This window comes from Plectropomus leopardus, chromosome 21 (genome assembly GCF_026936395.1).
Source record: "Plectropomus leopardus strain MGB_pleo_1.0 chromosome 21, ASM2693639v1, whole genome shotgun sequence".
NCBI lineage: Eukaryota > Metazoa > Chordata > Actinopteri > Perciformes > Serranidae > Plectropomus > Plectropomus leopardus.
In genome coordinates, this window is record NC_142196.1 from 25,200,233 (window position 1) to 25,219,097 (window position 18,865).

The 18,865-nt window shown below is 40.6% G+C and overlaps 1 protein-coding gene across 1 annotated transcript in view; it reads right to left on the reverse strand.

The window, feature by feature from the left end:
- drosha (drosha ribonuclease III) overlaps positions 1 to 18,865 on the reverse strand; it is a 117,519-nt gene that overhangs the window by 75,178 nt on the left and 23,476 nt on the right. Inside the window, exons 15-17 of the mRNA XM_042510485.2 lie at positions 16,238 to 16,337; positions 10,660 to 10,767; positions 4,103 to 4,210 (exon numbers count right to left, since the gene is read on the reverse strand). Of these exons, the coding sequence (XP_042366419.1) occupies positions 4,103 to 4,210; positions 10,660 to 10,767; positions 16,238 to 16,337 (316 nt within the window). The remainder of the gene's footprint in view (positions 1 to 4,102; positions 4,211 to 10,659; positions 10,768 to 16,237; positions 16,338 to 18,865) is intronic.

Sequence of the window (18,865 nt, forward strand, 5' to 3'; positions counted from 1 at the left end):
AAAATAGATGTTACCAATTATTTTGAGATTTTAGAGTGCAACAGAAAAAAAATCATAAAATCCTACCTCCTATGTCTTCGTGTTTTTATGACTTTTAAAAGATTAATTTAAGATATTTTAATACCAAATGAGGCCCCTTTTATTTATATATATATATATATATATATATATATATATATATATATATATATATATATATATATATATATATGAATTTAATGCATTTTAATACTTTTTCAGGATCCCCAGAAACATCTACAAATATTTCCAGCTCCTTTTTATTTTTATTTCTTAACTATATTTTTGTAAAAAAATGTTTTAACATCAGTTTTTTTAATATTAGCAATTGTTTAAGTATTTTTAAAACATGTCTGGAGGGGGACTGAAAGGCATGATATGGCAAAATCACAACATGTCGCAGTAGTAATTAACCAGTAAAATATGACAAATTATAAATTTAAATTATTTTTTTTATTTTTATAAATAAAAAAAACTGCGTCATAAATCTCTACAGATTAACTGTCATTAAACCACTTCTTTAAATATTAATCCGTCTCCAGCTGTGGGTTCAGGTTTTTGTTAAGGCAGAGCAAAAATCACACATCAATACATTCTAGTTTCTATGTCCCATCGCTATAAAAACAATGCCTCAAATAACTACATAATATGCAACATTTTTCATTTGTAACAAGAAATATTTAAATATCCGCTCAGAAACACAAACAAATATTCTAAGCTTGTAAAATGGTATTCAGGCCAGCCCTACTTGAAACAGATGGACACCTCAATCACATGGCGGAGCATGCGACGCCATGAATAACAAAACAAATAAAATACCCTGGTACTCTGTACACAGTCACAGATGCATTCGTGGGGGCACACAAACAAAAGCGTACAATATCAGAGGCAAGGCCGAGGACTTGTACGGTTAAATTATTGAGATCCTCTGTGATGCCTCTCATTCTGTCAGCATGGGTCAAAAGTGAGGAATGGGGATGAAGCAACAGGGGGCGGGTGGGATTATGAAGGTTTGGTGGATGTGGGGATGCGGGAGCATGTGGCGACCATGAACACACGTCTCTCTGCAAACCCCCCCCAAAGTTTTAAATGCTAAATGTTTAACAGGGAGGCTCTCAGAAGAGAAGCTTCAAAGGGCCGTGGCTCGACTGGAGCCAGGCGGGGGGAAGTGCCGAGTGCAGGGGCTCCTGCTCTCGGGCTGGGTTTTTGTCAGTTGCCTCATGCCAGGATCACATTGCCATTCTGCACCGAAATAACAGGTATGTTGCTGCACACGGAACCAAACGATGTTCTCAGAGCTCCGCTGGCTGAGTATAGCGGAGTGATGCTACATTTACAACATATGTTCTCTTTGCAGTTTTGATTTGCAGATATGCTTTCATTAAAACATTACAGAGAGCAGCTGGAAACAAGCATTGATTTAGCTCAGACCCACCAAACTCTCCGCTTTCCCAGATGATCCGCTGCTTTCATCTCTTCTAAAGAAAATATGAAAAAAAAGGGAACTAAATTCTCATTCCTTTAATAGGAGTACAGCTCATTACGCTTCAAAGCTAGAACAAAAAATCCCATTCTGAAATACCGATTCATTCCTAAAACTAGGAATGACAGCCAAAGTCCTGCTCTTCACTAGAAACACTTCAAGTATAACCAGCACTATGTTTCACTCAGTGTGAGCTCAATATGTCAAAATATTTCAGACTATATTCTGCTGTCTCTGACTATCAATATAATTTTATCAATAAAGATGCAACAGTTGCACAATTAATTCATTATTCGATCAATATGCAATGATTAAGTCTAAAGCTCCTGCTGTTGCAGGAATTTGGTACATCATCGTCTATGCCAATGTCAGGGTGTATTTTAGCTGTTTTTTAGTGTTTCTTTCTTTTGTTTTTATGAATCATTTATAGCTAATGGTAAGCACTTTCCTTAATTGATTTTTGGTCAGATTAATGAACGATTAAGAGTTATTTTAGTTTTAAGTTTTGAAGTTTAGTTAGTTCAAACAATATCATATGTGTTTTTTTCTCAATCAAAGCTCACAGCAACTTATGCATAAACTTTGACAGCACTGCACCATGGACTGATCGACTAAATTTCACGTGTTCGAAAAATTGATGTACTTTATAGTCTTTCTTAGTACTAGTTTCATTTTGTCTTTTTTGTGTTTTATATTGCTTGCGTTGGAATTATTTTTTGATTTTGCATTTTGTTCTATGTTGTCTGTCTGTAACTTCGGTTGCCACCTGCCTTTAACAGTCTTGAAATAGAAACTTTTAATCTCAGGAAGTTTTTCTAGTTAAATAAAGGGGAAATAAAGCCCCCCCAAAATGCCATTGGTATGTGAACAAAAGGTAAAATTGGGATTACGAAAGGTAAACATTTCATGTAAGAACCGTTGCCATGTAAACAGCCCCTTAATCCTGCTAATTTTTACACACCAGATCCTTAAATTCGCTTTCTTTAACGGGACTCAATGTGCTCTGGACTTGGTCTTGATTTGGACTCAACAGGACCTGGTCTGAGACTTCTTCTAAATTCAGTTTAACTGGTGTTGACCACAGCCCCTGGCATCTGATGGAGAAACTAAAAAGACATTTCCAGTGGAGCATTCCTTTACAGAGCACCATGTTTTAAAATCTATACTATCGTTTGAAAATGTTTAGTTCACCAATACATTATATAGAGCTGGAGATAAATTAATTCAAAGCACACAAACCATGAACCAAAGCACAATTCATTTATAATGCAATCACAGAGCGGTGCGAGATCTCTCATGTTGGAAATCGCCACTGGAAAACATTCAACTCATTAAATATGGTCATTCCATCAGAAAGGAGGCAAATGGGAAGAGACAGCCGATCTGAAATCAGGTCTGACTGGGAGAAGGCTGTTTGAACAAGCACCATTGCACTCCTGTAGCCGCTCTGTCCAAATCTATCTGGGCACAACGTGTGTGTGTGCTGTGGGACATTAGCCACTGATGCGTGTGTGTGTGCAGTAGATGAGGAAGGTGCTGCAAGCCGAGCAATGATGGCTCCCTACTTAGGCCATTTCGGGTCCCGGTGGTGGTGAACTGCTGACAGCCCTGGCTCTATCCGCACACACAAACAGCGATGTCGTGGTATTAACACCTCAGTGGACAGAAGTGCAGACGGACAAGATGAGCCGACACACTGTGGAGGCCTGTATGCGAGCTGTCACAATCAAACCGATTGTTTTCCTTTTGTTTGTTTGCGAGTTGAAGGACTGGAATGAGAAAGAGGGAGGGACAGATCCATTATCTTATCCCCACGAGACGGAGATGTCAAGCTGAAATGGGCGTCTCCTCGATGAAAGGGCTGCAGCTTGTCGGCCGCCGGCTGGCCTCACAGTGGGTCAGTGTTTCCTTTTAAGCGCTCGTGATGACAGGTCGTCATTATACAAACGACAAAAAGGCCAATCGTTGATCGATATGTGCAAATCCGTGTGCGCGCAGATGCACCCGGAGCAAGGAGCAGACGAGCGTGCACACACAAGAGCCTTGAGCGAATCTTAATGCATCCTTCCCCCTTTTTAACTATGTATAGGCTACAACACATTGATTTCTAATGTATCAGGTTATGACAGCTCTTCAATATTGCTGGAGGCAGCCGTGGGGCTTACTCCAAGAGCACACAGCTTGAGGCTGCAGACCTGACAGGGGAGAGCTGGCATTACGGAGGAGGCTGTTGTTGTCCTGACTACTGTCACTGCTACTCACAGCAGACCCAGGCGGCTTGTTGCAGAGATATGACTCAGGCCGGTGTGTGGGTTACCTTAGCTGACTCCTGAGCCCCTTGTTTCCACCTGAACTATCCCTGCAGAGGTGGAATGGGCACAGTAATGAGGCAAGCGCTGCCTCCATGGATTCCAGCGCACAAGCAGCCCCCTGCACAAAATGTTTACTTTTTTATCTGGCCGGCTTGTAGATTGCGCCCTGCCTGAAAGAACCACGGGGATCTGCCATATCTACCCTGTTAGTTATCAACTATGCCAGCCTTTAAATAATGCAGCCTGAGTCGCTTTTGTAAGTGTGGAAGCTGTCGTGACTGCGCCTTACCTGAAGGAGGCAGCGCTCCTTGAAGACGTAGCCGATGAGCTTATCCAGGTGCATCAGACACTGGTGGTACCGGATGTGGTGGGTGAGGACAGGCAGCATCATGGCGTGCTGTGAAAGGACAGAGAGAAATGGTTAAAAAGAAAAAAAAAAAACAAAGCAAAGGGAGACAAAATTGAAAAAGTCAAAGAAATAGGAAGAGACAGAGAATGAGGATCATGCCTCATATGAGAGAAGAGTGTGTTTTGAGAGAAAGCGTGATGAAGAGATTGCCAGAAAGAAAAGGGTTGATAGAGGGAACAGGCAGGGAGAAATCAATCAGCCAGTCATTATTTATTAAGTGGCGCTCTGCAACAGAGAGATGAAATAATCAAAAACCCAATCGCTGCACTGTGAGAGGGAATGACAGCGAGGAGGGGAAATTCACATTCGGACAGGACAGTCAAATCAAAGCCCATTCTGGCATGTTGACACACTCACATTCGAACAAACACTGACAGCCCCCTCTGACCCTCATATATTAAAAAAAAGGGGAAAAAAAGTTTAACAAAGTGGAAGAAAAGTGAAAGTGGAGGGTGAGGAAGAGTTGTGAGTGATGAGTGTGTGCATATCAGCCGGGGCAATGTGACATGGAAAGTGAGAAGCAAAACAGAAAACAGTCAGAGGTCAGCAAATTAGTCTGACAGTCAGAGAGCCAATCTACAGAATCATTAGTGGAGGCTTATCAAGTTGGCCACTCTGAGTGGCTGAGGAACTGTAGCAAAGGCTGGTGTACACACATTAACCCCGTGCCACCACATGAGAGAGGAGGGAGCCATGCATGTTTTAATTAGTGCTACTGGGGAGGGTGAGCCCGAGGCCCGGCGGCTACAAGCACTGCTGCCACGTAGCCCTGGGGCCATCACAGGGGCCGTGGTGACACACTCCCCAGGCCTTGTTAAGCAGCCAATTAACAAAAGCCAGGCCCTGGTCGTGTCTACAGCTCCCGACCTGTTCTGATGACTGCTGGAGTGACTGAGTATATGTGTGCACAGAGGCGAAGTGGGGGCTTGTTAGAGTTGATACTCTGGTAATTAAAAGGTGGGAAATTTGTAATTTACTGTCAAGAAAGACGTTTGGGCAGTTTGGACGCTGTCCAGCCTGACCGGCGGCCTGAATTTCCTTTTCCCCTGGCTGAAATATCATCAGCATGAATTTTAAATTGCACTTTAAGACACTATATCAACATTTTATTAACTGAAATGTCATGAAGTGGTTGTTCTGACTTGTTTTCCATTTAAAAACTCAAGATTGGAACTTCTGTAAAAATAACTTTGAGTCATATTTGCTGAAACTGTCACTGAATCCACACAGTAAAACACAAAATAATAATGTTCCTCTGCCTCCACTTGTGCTTTTAATGGCATTTGCAAGAATCCACCACTGCTGATGGAAAACAACTTGAATCCACAGATTTGAGGATTCTCTAACACAGCTGATAATTATGTCAATCACAGCTCATGAACTGTTAAACTAGGCAGCAGCGACCAAGCAGCAACCTCCCAGGCTGAAAAATGCAGCCAACGCAAAAGTGCAGTTCGTCTAATAGCCACTAGAGGCTGGTTCCAGAAGTGAGTCAATCTCATAGACTGTATGTGTCCAACATTAATGACATACATCATTTTTTAAATGTTTGGGGTTTTTTTTCAAATAATTCACCCGTTTACATTTCATTAGAGCTTAAAGATGCAGATATTTAAGGACTGGGACGCTTGAGTGATAGTCTATGAGTTAAAGCCACCCCTCGCTCACTTACAACTCAACCCTAGTCCAAGTACGGTCACTATTGCTCCATCAAACCCAAGCTGGTGCAGAACTCTTAAACAAGAGCTCATAAAAAGATTGGTGATGAGGTAGTTACATCGATTATTTTATACAGGTGTTTCCCAAACTTCTCCTCGAGTACCACTTGTCCTGCGTGTTTTAGATCTCTTTCTGCTCCAACACAGCAGAGTCAACTGATCAACTTGTTGTGAACTCCTGAAGCTGCTTGTTGACAGGCTGATCATTTAATTCAGCTGAGTTGCAGCAGGGAGAGATCAAAAACATGCCAGGCAAGTGGTGCTTGAGGTTTGGGAAATGATGCTGCTGCTGTTTAATATAATCTATGTGCTGATCAAGTATGAATATAGATTGTGTTACTGAATCACATATTTTTTTGAATGTTTTCAGAATCTTTTTTTGTGTACTGTTTAGCTGTAAAGTGAGAAAGTTAGCCATGGCTGCCGTGTTGTAAACAGTCAACAGTCAGAGCAAACTTTCTCATTTTGTTTTCTACAAACTGTTTGGCAGTAAGATTAAAAAAGTGTGCTCTGGCAGGTCGGCGGTGCTTTGTTATGGCTTGATTGTTTTCAACATGGCGGCGGAGTCCTAAACTATCTCATTTTACAGCTAAACAGTAAACTATGATATGTTTATGAAAATAACTGAGATGAGTAACAGGAAATTCAGTGACAAAATCTTGATTTGTATTTGACCAGCACTGCAGCGAGTGACAGCTGTGTGAGAGACTAGGAGGCGGTAAAGAAGCATTATTTTTCACATGAATTATAATCTCTTTTATGTACTGCTGCATAGATGTAGTGAGTTTTTTTTTAATTTTATGCTTATTTAAAAGGGACATAGCATATTGACAATCAGTATAAAATACAAATGTAAATATGCTGAGGTTTGCAGGACTGCTAATTTACATCTGTAGTCACTTAGCAGATAACAGACAATAAGAATAAAGAGAGAAAAAGTGAAAAAAGACAGAGGAAGCAATAAAGAAAAATAATACAATTCACATAGAGAACAAAAATGCAGTAAGAGTAGCGATGTAAACTGTATGACATAAAGTGCATGGTGCAAAGTACCTTATCTATGTGCCAAATTCAACATATGTATTGGTTGCACACATGTATCACGGATCACTAGATAAAAGCAAACATTGCCAAAAAAGTATGTTTTTGTTTTTTAATAAAAGTTTACAACTATGGCTTTAATCACATCTATTTGGTTTGTATGGAATAAAAATATAACAGATCATTTATACAGATGTACTCTGTATCTTGTGTTATAGAGATATCATTGTAAGGCTAAAGGCTTTTCAATCTTCTACTCTAAATTATTTTATGATGTTTTATTGGGCAACATATATTTGGCAAGGCCAAGTATTAAAACTATTCAAATTTTCAGTTGAGGTTTAATCTACTTCCTACCTGCCAGCAATGTAAAAGTAGAAAGTTTTGTTCCTCTGTGCTTTGGCTTAGTTATGTGATGTAAAAGTAGGCTGATTAATGAAAAAAGTAATATAATGATATATAAATAAATGCACCGCACTGTTGCAGTGAACAAAGATACACCCACACATATTTCCTCTGATGTTGAAGGGAAAACAAGCTGCCTTTCCCTTGAAATGTTAAATTCAACTGATAGCCTTCACATGGATGTGATCAGGGCCACAAAAAGGCAGGAAGACAAAGCAGAGAAGCAGCACCAAATCAAAAAATAAACATACAAATATAAAATAAAACACTGATGAATAAGTAAATTCCTGCTTCCGATGTGCAGCCTGGTCCTTGACAGAGCCTTTCAAGTGAAACAACCTTGGTGCAGCCAAGCGATGTCAGTAACGAGGGGGTTGATTTTGTTCCCAACAGATCGCCTGCTTTTATTATAGTGAAGCAAAAAAAAAAACTATGGGTCAGTTTTGCCGTTCTATCTTGTCTGTGTCACACGTTGTGCAGAGTGTACCACCGCTGTTCGAACTGAAATTATTCATGAACCAATTAGTCGTAGCAGTACAGCTTGAAGCAAATATAATTGGGCAGCAATTATGGATCGGATCCTTCTTTGCTAGACCTTGCTGTAAGAGAGGTCTGGTCTGCGAGGCTAGAACTTTCTGTCATCCCTCTCCAAATGTGAGCATGAGTATCAGCTGTAGGCTACCCTTGCTGCATAAGGGGATGTGTTCAGAGACAGAGTTGTGCAATGGCACGTCACGATGGCAATTATTTTCTGCGTAACAGGCAGAAAATATTAGAATAGATAATAAATAAAGGAATTACAAAGTAAAACACACGAGTCCATTTCATTACGCTGACAAATCTGTGAACAAATGCAGTGCTGTATGTTTCAGTGGGCACAGCATGCCACTAACACATTCAGGGTTATGGTTCAAGTCTCATTAGGGCCGCCAAATTGTATGCACGCATGGAACTGTAAGCTGCATATGTTGCCCCACTTCGAGATAACATGTAGACCATATGGAGATTAAATTCCATCCTGGTTTATTTTGCAGCTAATAAGAGCATAAGGAGAGATACTGGTGCGATCGTTCTCCGCAGACTTGAGTGGTGGGTGAAGTTGTATATAAATAAAATGGCAGGTCTGAGACATTACTTAATGAAGGGTATGGTTGCTGAGGCTCTGTGGGAGTCCACTTTCCTTACACAGATCTTGACACTTGAATAGAGAAGTGACGCAATGTGTGGAAAGATCAGAAGCCAAGTTTCTGACTGTGGCTCTGCTGTGAGCACTGGTCTGTGTCTGAGTCTGAGAGGAAGTACCGCCGCTGTGTGCATGTATGTGCAAATTCAAAGGATAATTGTGGTGTATTACAATGCATATTACAAGGTTATCTAGAAGATCTAAAGCTCTTTTTTGGAGGTAAAACTAAAAGTGTGTGCATCCAAAATGTCGGTGGTGCTCCCCTCATTGCCCAGGAGAACTCTGAACACGGTAAAACAGGAGATCAAAGTGCAACCAGCAATGCAATAAGGCAGAATTGTCCATTAAATATGACCATGGCACTTAGTGTTTAGCTGCCCTGAACTGGCTTTCAGTCGGTTTGAGATTTGATTTTAATATTTTATTAATAACTTTGGGCTGCTCAAGGTCTAGCTGCTGTTTGGATGGCTAAGACTGACCCTGCAGATACCAGGGCATGATCTCAGATTCAGTCTTGATAGCTGAACTCAATGTACAGACTGGCTTCAACAAATGCGCAGGCACTTGTCATCAGAGAATCCAACCTCTGTAAAAGCCAAAACACACCGCCACCCAGCAATGCATGCCATAACAGCCACCTCTATTATCTCCTATGTTCCTATGTGTAACTTTTTAGGCAAGACATAAGCAGCATTTGTGGCAATACAACAGTCTGCCTTTGGTGCCACTAGTTCAATAGTCAGTTCATTTTAAGTCATTTATCAAGCAAAAGAAGGAAGAAAAACCTTCACCTTCTTTGCTCTCAGCTTCTTAAATATAAGGATTCACTTTTGAAGTTAGGTGTCGGGTCTCCACGTGTCACCAGAACTTCAGTACGACTTTGCACTGATTCTTCAAGTCTGTGGAGCTCTACTCGAAGGATGAACATCATTCTGCTAAGAGATATTCCATCATTTGGTATTTTGATGATGGCGCTGGAGAGCGCTGTCGAAAACACTACTCCGAAATCTCACAAAAATAAAAAAAAAAAAATTCAGAATACCAGACCTGTTTTGCATTTTTATAGATGCCACGGCACATGATTGCATGTTAACTGCTTAATTGTACCATGCAGTGCACCTGTGGAAGCATCTGCAGTCGTGTTTTCAGGGGTTTCCTTTAATCGTCACCAATCTGTATGTCATTTTAAGCTGAATATTTTGGGGTCTGAACTGCTGTCTTCAAATAAAAAAAAAAAAGACATTTCTTTTGGTTGTGGAAACTTATGAATAGCATTTTTCTCGATTTTCTTAAAAGAAAAGATTATAAAATTAATCCTTATTTGCTGTCCTACCACATTTAAAACTTTAGAACATCACTTTTCGTGTGATGATTTCAGGCATCTCTTATAAGTATTGAAACCTTTTAAACCTGAGCAAATTGGTTTGATTTCTTTCAAAAACACGGGGGAAAAAGGCAATGAGTGCTTGGTAAGAAATGTTCCATGAATTGCAAGAAATTAGTAGATTGAGAAAATTATTTAAAAAATTGAAAAAAAGAAAAAAGCTACTAACAAACTATGTTTATAATTATCATAATTGCACATTTAATTATCATAATTTTCAAGGCACTCTTTCCTCATCTTGTTTGCCTTGTGTTTTTTCTCCTTTGTTGCCTTTTTTGTAATTTTAAGGTTATTTTTTTGTACTTTTTACACATTTCTTGGTAATTATTGATTGTTTCATTTTTTTTTTTTGCTTTTTTTCCTTCTTCTTCAAACACTTTTAGAAGAAATCAAGCAGAATTTCTCATGTTTAAAAAGCTATTTTTATTAAAGGGTTTCTGACTGAAATTGATATTATTGCTTGTGTTCTTGTCTGCGTTCTGTCACTGCATTGTATTTACACTTTTTTCTAGTAACAAAGCACTTTGTATCACTTTAGAAACAGGGTTTCATTGTTACATAAAGGTTATATAAATGTCAAACAGTGCGTGTGTTTGTGCGACTGCATGTGGATCTGTGTCTGAACATCTGAATGTTGGCTTTTCACGTGTTAGATCCATGAGCATGTGCCGCGGCGTGAATGCATGTGTCAGTTGACGAGTGTTACCTGACAGACGTCGGAGCGGATGCCAGTCTTCCAGAAGCCCTGACTGCTGAGCTCCACTGTCACCTCACGGCGCATAGTGTTCTTCTGACGGATCTTCTGAAGAGCTTCCTGCCAAACAATCAGCCAGTCAATTATTGATCTGCTGGAGCACAGCCTTCGGGGACAGCTCCCATCCTCCCAACCCCGCCCTGCACCTCACTCCCCCTTCTTCCCTTCCTTCACTCCTGTTCCCCTAACAGATAGGCTGGCACATGCAATAAACTGAAACCTCCATAGCATGACATAAATACAGAAAAGCAGTGGACAGGAGCAACAGGGCCAGTGACAGCTCTGCTAGTTCTGGCTAATTGAGGCGCTGCAATGGGTCAGCAATGTGGCTGTGGGCAGTTGTGGTGGTGGTACTGGGTGTGGGAAGGCTGACACAAAGGCTTCAGTCCCAGTCACCAAGAGCCAAGGCACCTGGCTGCCCATTAGGGACCGCCACACAAAGCCTAGAGGTACCTCCATCAGCAGCAGGAATCATTACAGACACACACACACAGCATCATGTCAGCCCCACAGCAAATAACTGGAAATTCAGTAGGGAGGGGGTGAGTCTGAGACAAAAGGGCCCGACAAATAACAACCAAGATGGAAGATGTATTGACAGACTGCACCTCCTAAAGTGTGTGCGCACGCATGTGTTTCATTCAACTGAGAATTATCGACTCCGTCTGAGTTCGCCGTGATCTGCCTAAAATGGAACGCCAGGAATTTTTGACTCGCAGAGGAAATAAGAACAACAAAGGCATGAATAAATAATGCCATCCTACTTTGAACTGTGCATCAAAGTGAACACGCTCACCCACACGCGGCACTTGCGCGCACGCACGCACACGCACGCACACACACACACACACACACACACAACAAATCTTTCCACGGACAGCCAGCCACTGTATATATGGAAAGCAGTAATCACAGCAAAGTGTGAATATGTAAATAGTTTATTATGCAAGGCTTTCTACAGGGTCGGGGAATGGACAGAAGTACAAAAAATAAATAATTGACCAGGACGAGGAGGCGTGGAGACCAACTTTCTGCTGGTCAAACAGACAAGTCACGGCCCATTTGACTTTTATCATCACATCCTTCAGCTAAGAGGAGTGTTTGTGTTTTGGATCAGGTTGAGGTCAAACACCAAAGACGCTGTCTGAAACTCACTGCCCGAGGAAGGCGAGAGTACATCTGCTGCATGTAAGCTCCCTCGCTCACTTACTGCTTTTGCAAGTTCATTTAGATAACTTCAGTTCATTCTGTTGTTTACATTAACCCTCAAACTGTGCAAATTGAAAATGCGAATATAAAATATGCCTAATGGAAACATTTCAATTTTTTACGCTTGCACGGATGGTATTTCACATACTTTCAGATTAAACAAAAATACATAATCATGCCAAAATGCCCTATGCATGAACAGTGAAGATGAAGAGTGCAAAGTGCATAAAATGTACCAAACAGTTGCTAAGAATAAACCTCTCTTCAGTACTGGAAATAAGCACCAGTCATCAGCCAAATGCTGGTAAATTTTATTTATATTTATGTTTAAGCTGCTGGTAGATCTGCTTCATTCACCAGTCAAAAAAAAGATGGGAAACTAATGAGTAGCTGTTAGATTTTGAAATCCACTAGCCACATCAGCTGGTGTAAAAAAAAAAAAAAATCAACCCTGATTATGATGGTATTAGCAAGTGTTCAAATAATAAATTTACAGCAATTGAATATGGATACTAAAAAAGGGAATTATGATATGTTAAATACAGTAAAAAGGCCTTTAAATCTAAGTTTAAAGACATTATTTATGTGAAAAAAGGTTGTAATCAAGGTTGAAATTTATATAATAAAGGACTGAATGAGTTATTTTTATAATTAGATTTCCTTGGCACAAAAGGGGAAATAAAAAATAATTTAAAAAAATATTGTTATCAGCCAGTATGTTATTTTAAACATCGGTATCAGCCCAGATTTTTACAATCAGTGCATCCCTGCTTCATTTGATTCTCTGTATTTTTGCCTAAAGGATGTTTTTTTATTGATTGCTTCCTAAAACTTCCACTAGGGATGGAAATAAATGAAGATTTTTGTCAAGGACCATGTTTGAGCGCCAAAATCTTCAGATTGGGCCAGTTTATGTTGCAGCGGGACAATGATCCTCATAAACACGTCCCAGTCAGCGCTGGAGCAGACTGAGAAAAACAGTGTTAAGTTCTCGTGTGGCCCAGCTGAAGCCCAGACTGGAAACCAACGGAAAATCTGTGGAATGAGTTGGAGATAGCTTTTCAAAGATGCTCCTCATACAGCTCGTCTGAGCTCGGCCAAATCTGCGAGGAAGAATCAGAGCAAATCCCCAAATCCACATATGCCGAGCTGATAGAGAAGACTCGGAGCTAAATTCACTGCCAAAGTACTGACTCGGGGCTGAATACTTATTCAAATTAGAGACAGGAGATAATAAAGTCACATTCATTTTCACTGCAGTGACATAAATGTTTTATAACCTGTGTTTTTTCCTGTCTTTGTTGGTTATATTATGCAGAAAATGGAATTAAAACAATGAACATTTAAGTTTAATTGTTATATTTTGAATGCAAAGTCATCCAAAAAACATCAGAGAAAGAGTGAAAGGAGTTGGAGTGTTTTCTGAAGACAATAACAGTCTGCATGTTTGAGGCCAAGTCATGTGTTTGGCTGAGAGACTCACAAAAGATCCATCTGGACAAAACACACAGACAGTCTGTGAAAAGTGTTTCCCCTACCATAATGTTGGGGGGAGCGGCCCACCTGCCTAATCAACGAGGAGTTATTGATTTCATTCATTTGTTGTTTATTTGTTGTTTTTAAATAATGAACATTTACTCGGTCATGAAGAACGAAACTTGGCATTTAAAGTTTAAATAATATGCCGTATTCATGCACAGTGTGTATGATTGAGAAAAAGACCGCAGTCAAGCCAGCTATCACTCAAATCTCTGAGGTCAAACCAGCTAAAGTTGTATTGCACCTATATTAGTGGCACTTAGACAGGCAGCACATTGTTATTTCTGTAGATTGTCTTTTTATCACCAACGCATTTATCAGTAACAGTTCAGACTGAAATAAATGAATGTGTTGCATCGAATGTCGGTTTAACCTTCTGAAACCTTGATACGCAACTTCTCTTGTGCGGCATTTAGATGCCTTTCACAAGTTTTTAATCCCTTGAACTCTGAGCAAAGTGGTTTGATTTATTTCAAAACTGAGGAAAAACATGATTTGATAGGAAATATCCTGCACGTTTCAAAGAATTAGTAGATTTATACGTTTTTTTTGTTTTTGTTTTCTAAAGGAAAAACGTCAATAATTATCTGTTATACATTTTCATCATTTTAAAGAATTATTCTAATTATAAGCAGTTTTTTTTCAAGTAATATACCTATTTATGTTTTGTTTTTGGTTTTCTTTGCTATTTTTTAGGTAATTTTCTGGTATTTCTTTTACTAATTTCTTGCTAAGTTTCTGGGTCATTTCTTCCTAAGTTGCCCATTGCCTCATTCCATTTCTTTTAAAAGAAATCAAGCCATTTTACCCAGGTTTCAAGGGGTTAAGTGGTTCTCCTGTCGTGAAAGACCAGTGCAACTTATGGTCAAAGTTGGTTCGGATCCCTGAAATCCATCTGGGTAACACACTCAGAAAGTCTGCATGTCACTCAACGCCACACCAGTTCTCTCTCTCTCTCTCTCTCTCTCTCTCTCTCTCTCTCTCTCTCACACACACACACACACACACACACACACACACACACACACACACACACACACACACACACACACACACACACACACACGCGCGCGCCCCTGCATGCTCTCAGCATGAGATCTGGAAACGGGTGCAGAGACGTGCACCCTGGTGTGAAGGCCAGTTTCAGCCACACCTCTGTTCTGCAGCTCTGTGGACTCCAGCCTGAGCTTGCAGGAATCAAAGAGCCAGCTGGAGCAACACTGCTGTGAACACCTCTGCCAGTGTGATTCTTAATGGTAGAAAATGTCAGAAAAACAGACGTTAAGTGTTCGACTGAAAGAGCGTTTACACAGGAAGCCTGAGTTCCCTTGGGCATTAAATAGGCAGCGTTGCCACACTGCTGCCACTGCGCTGAAGACACACTGACATGGCTAATGCTCGTGCTGGAGCCTGATGGACCCAGTGTGTGAGTGTGCATGTGTTTGGGTTCACTAATTGCTCCAGTGCAGGTTGACAGTAGGATTGTCAGGGCCTGTTAGCCAGAGAGCTTTTGCCGAGCTACCTGGGAAACAAGCTAATTGAGCTGAGTTCTTACTCATTATTGATTCAGAGTGTATCAAACAGAGCAGAAGAATACACACACTCGCAGCCTCAGACAGTGGAGACGCTGTATCTACTGTAGAGAAGTTACAGCAGTCCCTTCAGGACAGATACGGCGAGACAAAGTGTGTGCTCAGCTACCTCAGGCCACACACAGCACTGGTGATTCCCTGTGGCTACATGGTCATTACTTCACCAAACCTGGACCTTTTTTTTTTTTTGTTCTCGGTCTCTGGTGGTGGTTCGACCTTCACACTCAACTCAGGAGAGCAGTTACAGCAGTTTGAGGCTTAGCCCACACACACACACACACGGGTCTTTTTGAAAATTGGGTTTTTCCCTCTGTTCTAACAAAAAAAGTCCTGTCCACAGTGTTATAAAGAAATAAATCTAATAGAAATGCAAAAATAAGAACATACCAAACAGACAAAACTATGCAAAAAAAGAGAAGAATTTGGCCAATTAGAAGCCCAACAGGCTGTTATCAGAAGGCCACCTGATATTTTGTTATAAGTCGGGTGCAAAATTTGGCGTACCGTTATAGTCCGGTGTTTGGCTTCATATCAAACAGGTTCGAAAATGTTTACACTGATCCAGCTCGAGTTACAGATGATGCAATCTGTCAAACATCATGCTCAAAATGCCTACATCTAAACAGAATCCCGGATAAAACTCGTTTATACTCTCTCAATAAAGGTTTGGTTAATAATTAACAGGAGACAGGAGCATGAATTAAACAAATACTATACAATAACCTGTATCTGGTCTTATGCACATGGTATTCATGCAATATTTAAATATTCCTCTGTTGTGGAAAATCATTCATAGCGTGAAAGTGAGGCTGTGCTCTTTGCAAAAATCAGCAATACCAGAAAATAATGTTGCCTTTGTATGTTCTGCCTGTCTCACTTTTTGTTTAGTGAAACAGCATCCTTGTTACTTTCGGGCATTAGCTCTGACTACCAGCAGCGAGTTCCAGATAAGCGGCGTTAGAATCAGTGCGCACAGCAGGAATAATAGTAATAGTTTTTACTCTTATTTCTGCAGAGTGTGCAAATGGGGCCAGTGTTTCAGCATAACCTTTCATATCTGCAGGAAATGAGCTCCAGAAATATTTAAATTGAAAGCACACTGCTCCCCGCATGCACATAACAAGTGCGGGGCCACATGACAAAATAGGAATGTGACAAAAAAAAAGAGAATTTGTGTTCTTTCAACCCACCTCTCTCTGTGTCAGCTTCTGCTTGTCAATCTGCTTGACCTTGGGGCTGTTGGCCAGCAGGTGGCGTAGTTTCACATAGCTCTTCCACAGCTTCTGGTACCTGCAGACAGCAAATGAGGAGGTGTCAGTGCTGACAGCAGTCGATCTCCCCCCTTCACTCTGCTGCTTTGCAACAACACATCAATATTTCATCCGCAGCTTGGCCCGGTATTAAACATAATTTAACAGTTGCCTGCGGCCGTTATTGCATTAGCTGCTCATGGACACAGAAGATTCTCTGTGTTTCTGATGTCCACTGTTTGAACTGTGAGGGCACACACACTAACGATTTCACCTCCTTTTCTTGTGAAACGCTGTAACGTCTGACGCACGGCTCGAGATCCATCTCACAACCTCCTCATTCTCATTTTCTATAAAACCTCCATTGTCTTTGCTCTCATTTGCATCTGAAAAGAGGCAGGGAGTTATCGGCAAGGTGACATGAAGCCACCATACTAACCACCTACCCTTTCCCCCCCTCCTTCCCCCCACTCTCTCTCTCTCTTTTCAATCAGACCTCCTGATTGATGCACTGAGGGCCGAGTGTGACCGTTCTGCTCCCATTCAGGAGACTTTCTCCTCATTTACCCAGAGTTATTCAATTATGATTGGTGGGATGGAGGGGTGAGGTGGTGCGGGGGAAAGGATGGTGCATTGACAGAGAGAAAGGCAGAAAGGAGAAGGAAGAAGGGAGCAAGGAAGGAAGTAGAAATGAGGGTGGAATAGAAGAATTATAGAGCTTTAATAGTGGGGACTTCATTAGAGACTGAGACGAGGGAATGAGACGGCTTTACCGCCCCGATTATCAGCTCACCACCACCTCCGCACTGAGGCAGCCCGGGCGGACGAGAGACGGTGAGGGAAGTACGAGAGAGCGAGACGGAGAGAGAGAGAAAGTCTATCCAGCCTGGGAGGCCCCCTCGTCCCCAATCCGCTCCAATGACCTTTCCACGGATCCGCTGTGTGCTCTCGGGGCAGCAGTGCCGCCGCTCTCGCCACTCCCTGCACATGCTTTCATTAGCATATGCTGCCTCTTTTGGTCCCCCCCCCCCCTTCCTCTTTTCAGGCACGGTATCTGTAGCACTGCTGGCTTCATCTATCTGCTGAAGCACTGGCTTTTTGGCATTCGGTAATGGCTCTACTCAAACATGACAGGACCATTACCAGATTGAAGTGCTGTACTTGGCGATATTTGGCACCAGGTGGGTGAGGCGGCGAAAGAACGGCGGCGAGTTAGAAAATACTGATCGCAAATTATAAACTTGTTTTGCAGTTAAATGACTGTTTGTCTTTTTGTTTGCATATATGACAATTGTGAGCACGCTAATCAGCTGATTCTTAACCCTTTGAAACCTGGATCACTTTTCTTGTGCTGCATTCAGACGCCTTTCACTAGAATTTAACCCTTTGAAACTTCAGTAAATTGTTAAGATTACTTTCAAAAGCATAAGGAAATTACAAGAAATTAATAGATTTAGAAAAAAAATTTAAAAATGTCGAGACGTTTTAAAAAATATTTATATATATTGAAAATAATGTTATTGAATAAGAATTATCATTGTTTTTAAGCATTTTTTTGAAGTCATTCCCTCTTTTGTTTTTGACAACAAGACTTTCTTAATTTTATTAAAATTTTTTTATTCTAAATTTCAGGTTATTTTTTTGCACATTTTCCTAAAAAATAAATTAATTTTTGCTCATGGCCTTCTTCCCGTGTTTCTAAAAGAAATCATGCCAATTTGCTCAAGTTTTAAATGGTTAAAAGTCTAACCAAACCAAAGGGTCCAATCCAGCCTTCTGGATTACTTTACAAAGTGTGAAGTTTCACAGAAGTCATTAATTATAGAGCCAGACTGCTTTTTATCTCAGACAAATTAAAAAGTAAATACCACTAAATTGTGAGGAAAATTCTTTAGTCTTTGATTTTTTTTGGGTAGTTGTACTCAGTTTTCTGCAATTTGAAACGTCACCACTAGATGCCACTAAATCCTACACTTTGTTTCTTACAGCATCATTAAAACTGAGAAGCGATGTTGTGAGTTTCATTTCACTTCTGCTGCTTACATACATGACAAAAACTTCTTTTTTTAACAAGTAACAGTTCGAAAACTGAGAAATTAGGGAAACTAAAGGTATAATATTGTGTTTTTCTACACAGTGAAGAGAAAAAAACATCTTTATAGACTTATGATTGATCTTCAAATTGGCTCATACTGTAAAAATCCAACTGTGCGTGAGACAATTACAATAAATGACAAGGGACAATTCATTACAGTGTTCTTTAAAGTATACTGAGGACAGATTTAAAGGGACAGTTCACTTCAGATCAAAAAAAGACATTTTTTTGTTTTACCTATAGTACTAGTTATCACTGTAGATTGATTTAGTGTGGTGTTGGTCCTTCTAGGCTGAGCTGCAACATTAGCTAGCCGGATCCTGGAAGACCAACGTGATGCGGTTTGAGGATGTAGTTCAAAAGAAAGAAAATAGTTCCTATATGAAACTGCTCACTACAAGATTCGTGGATTATTTTGAGTAGGCGGGTCATGATTTCTGAAAAGAGACATTGCTGTTATGTTTTCCAAATGT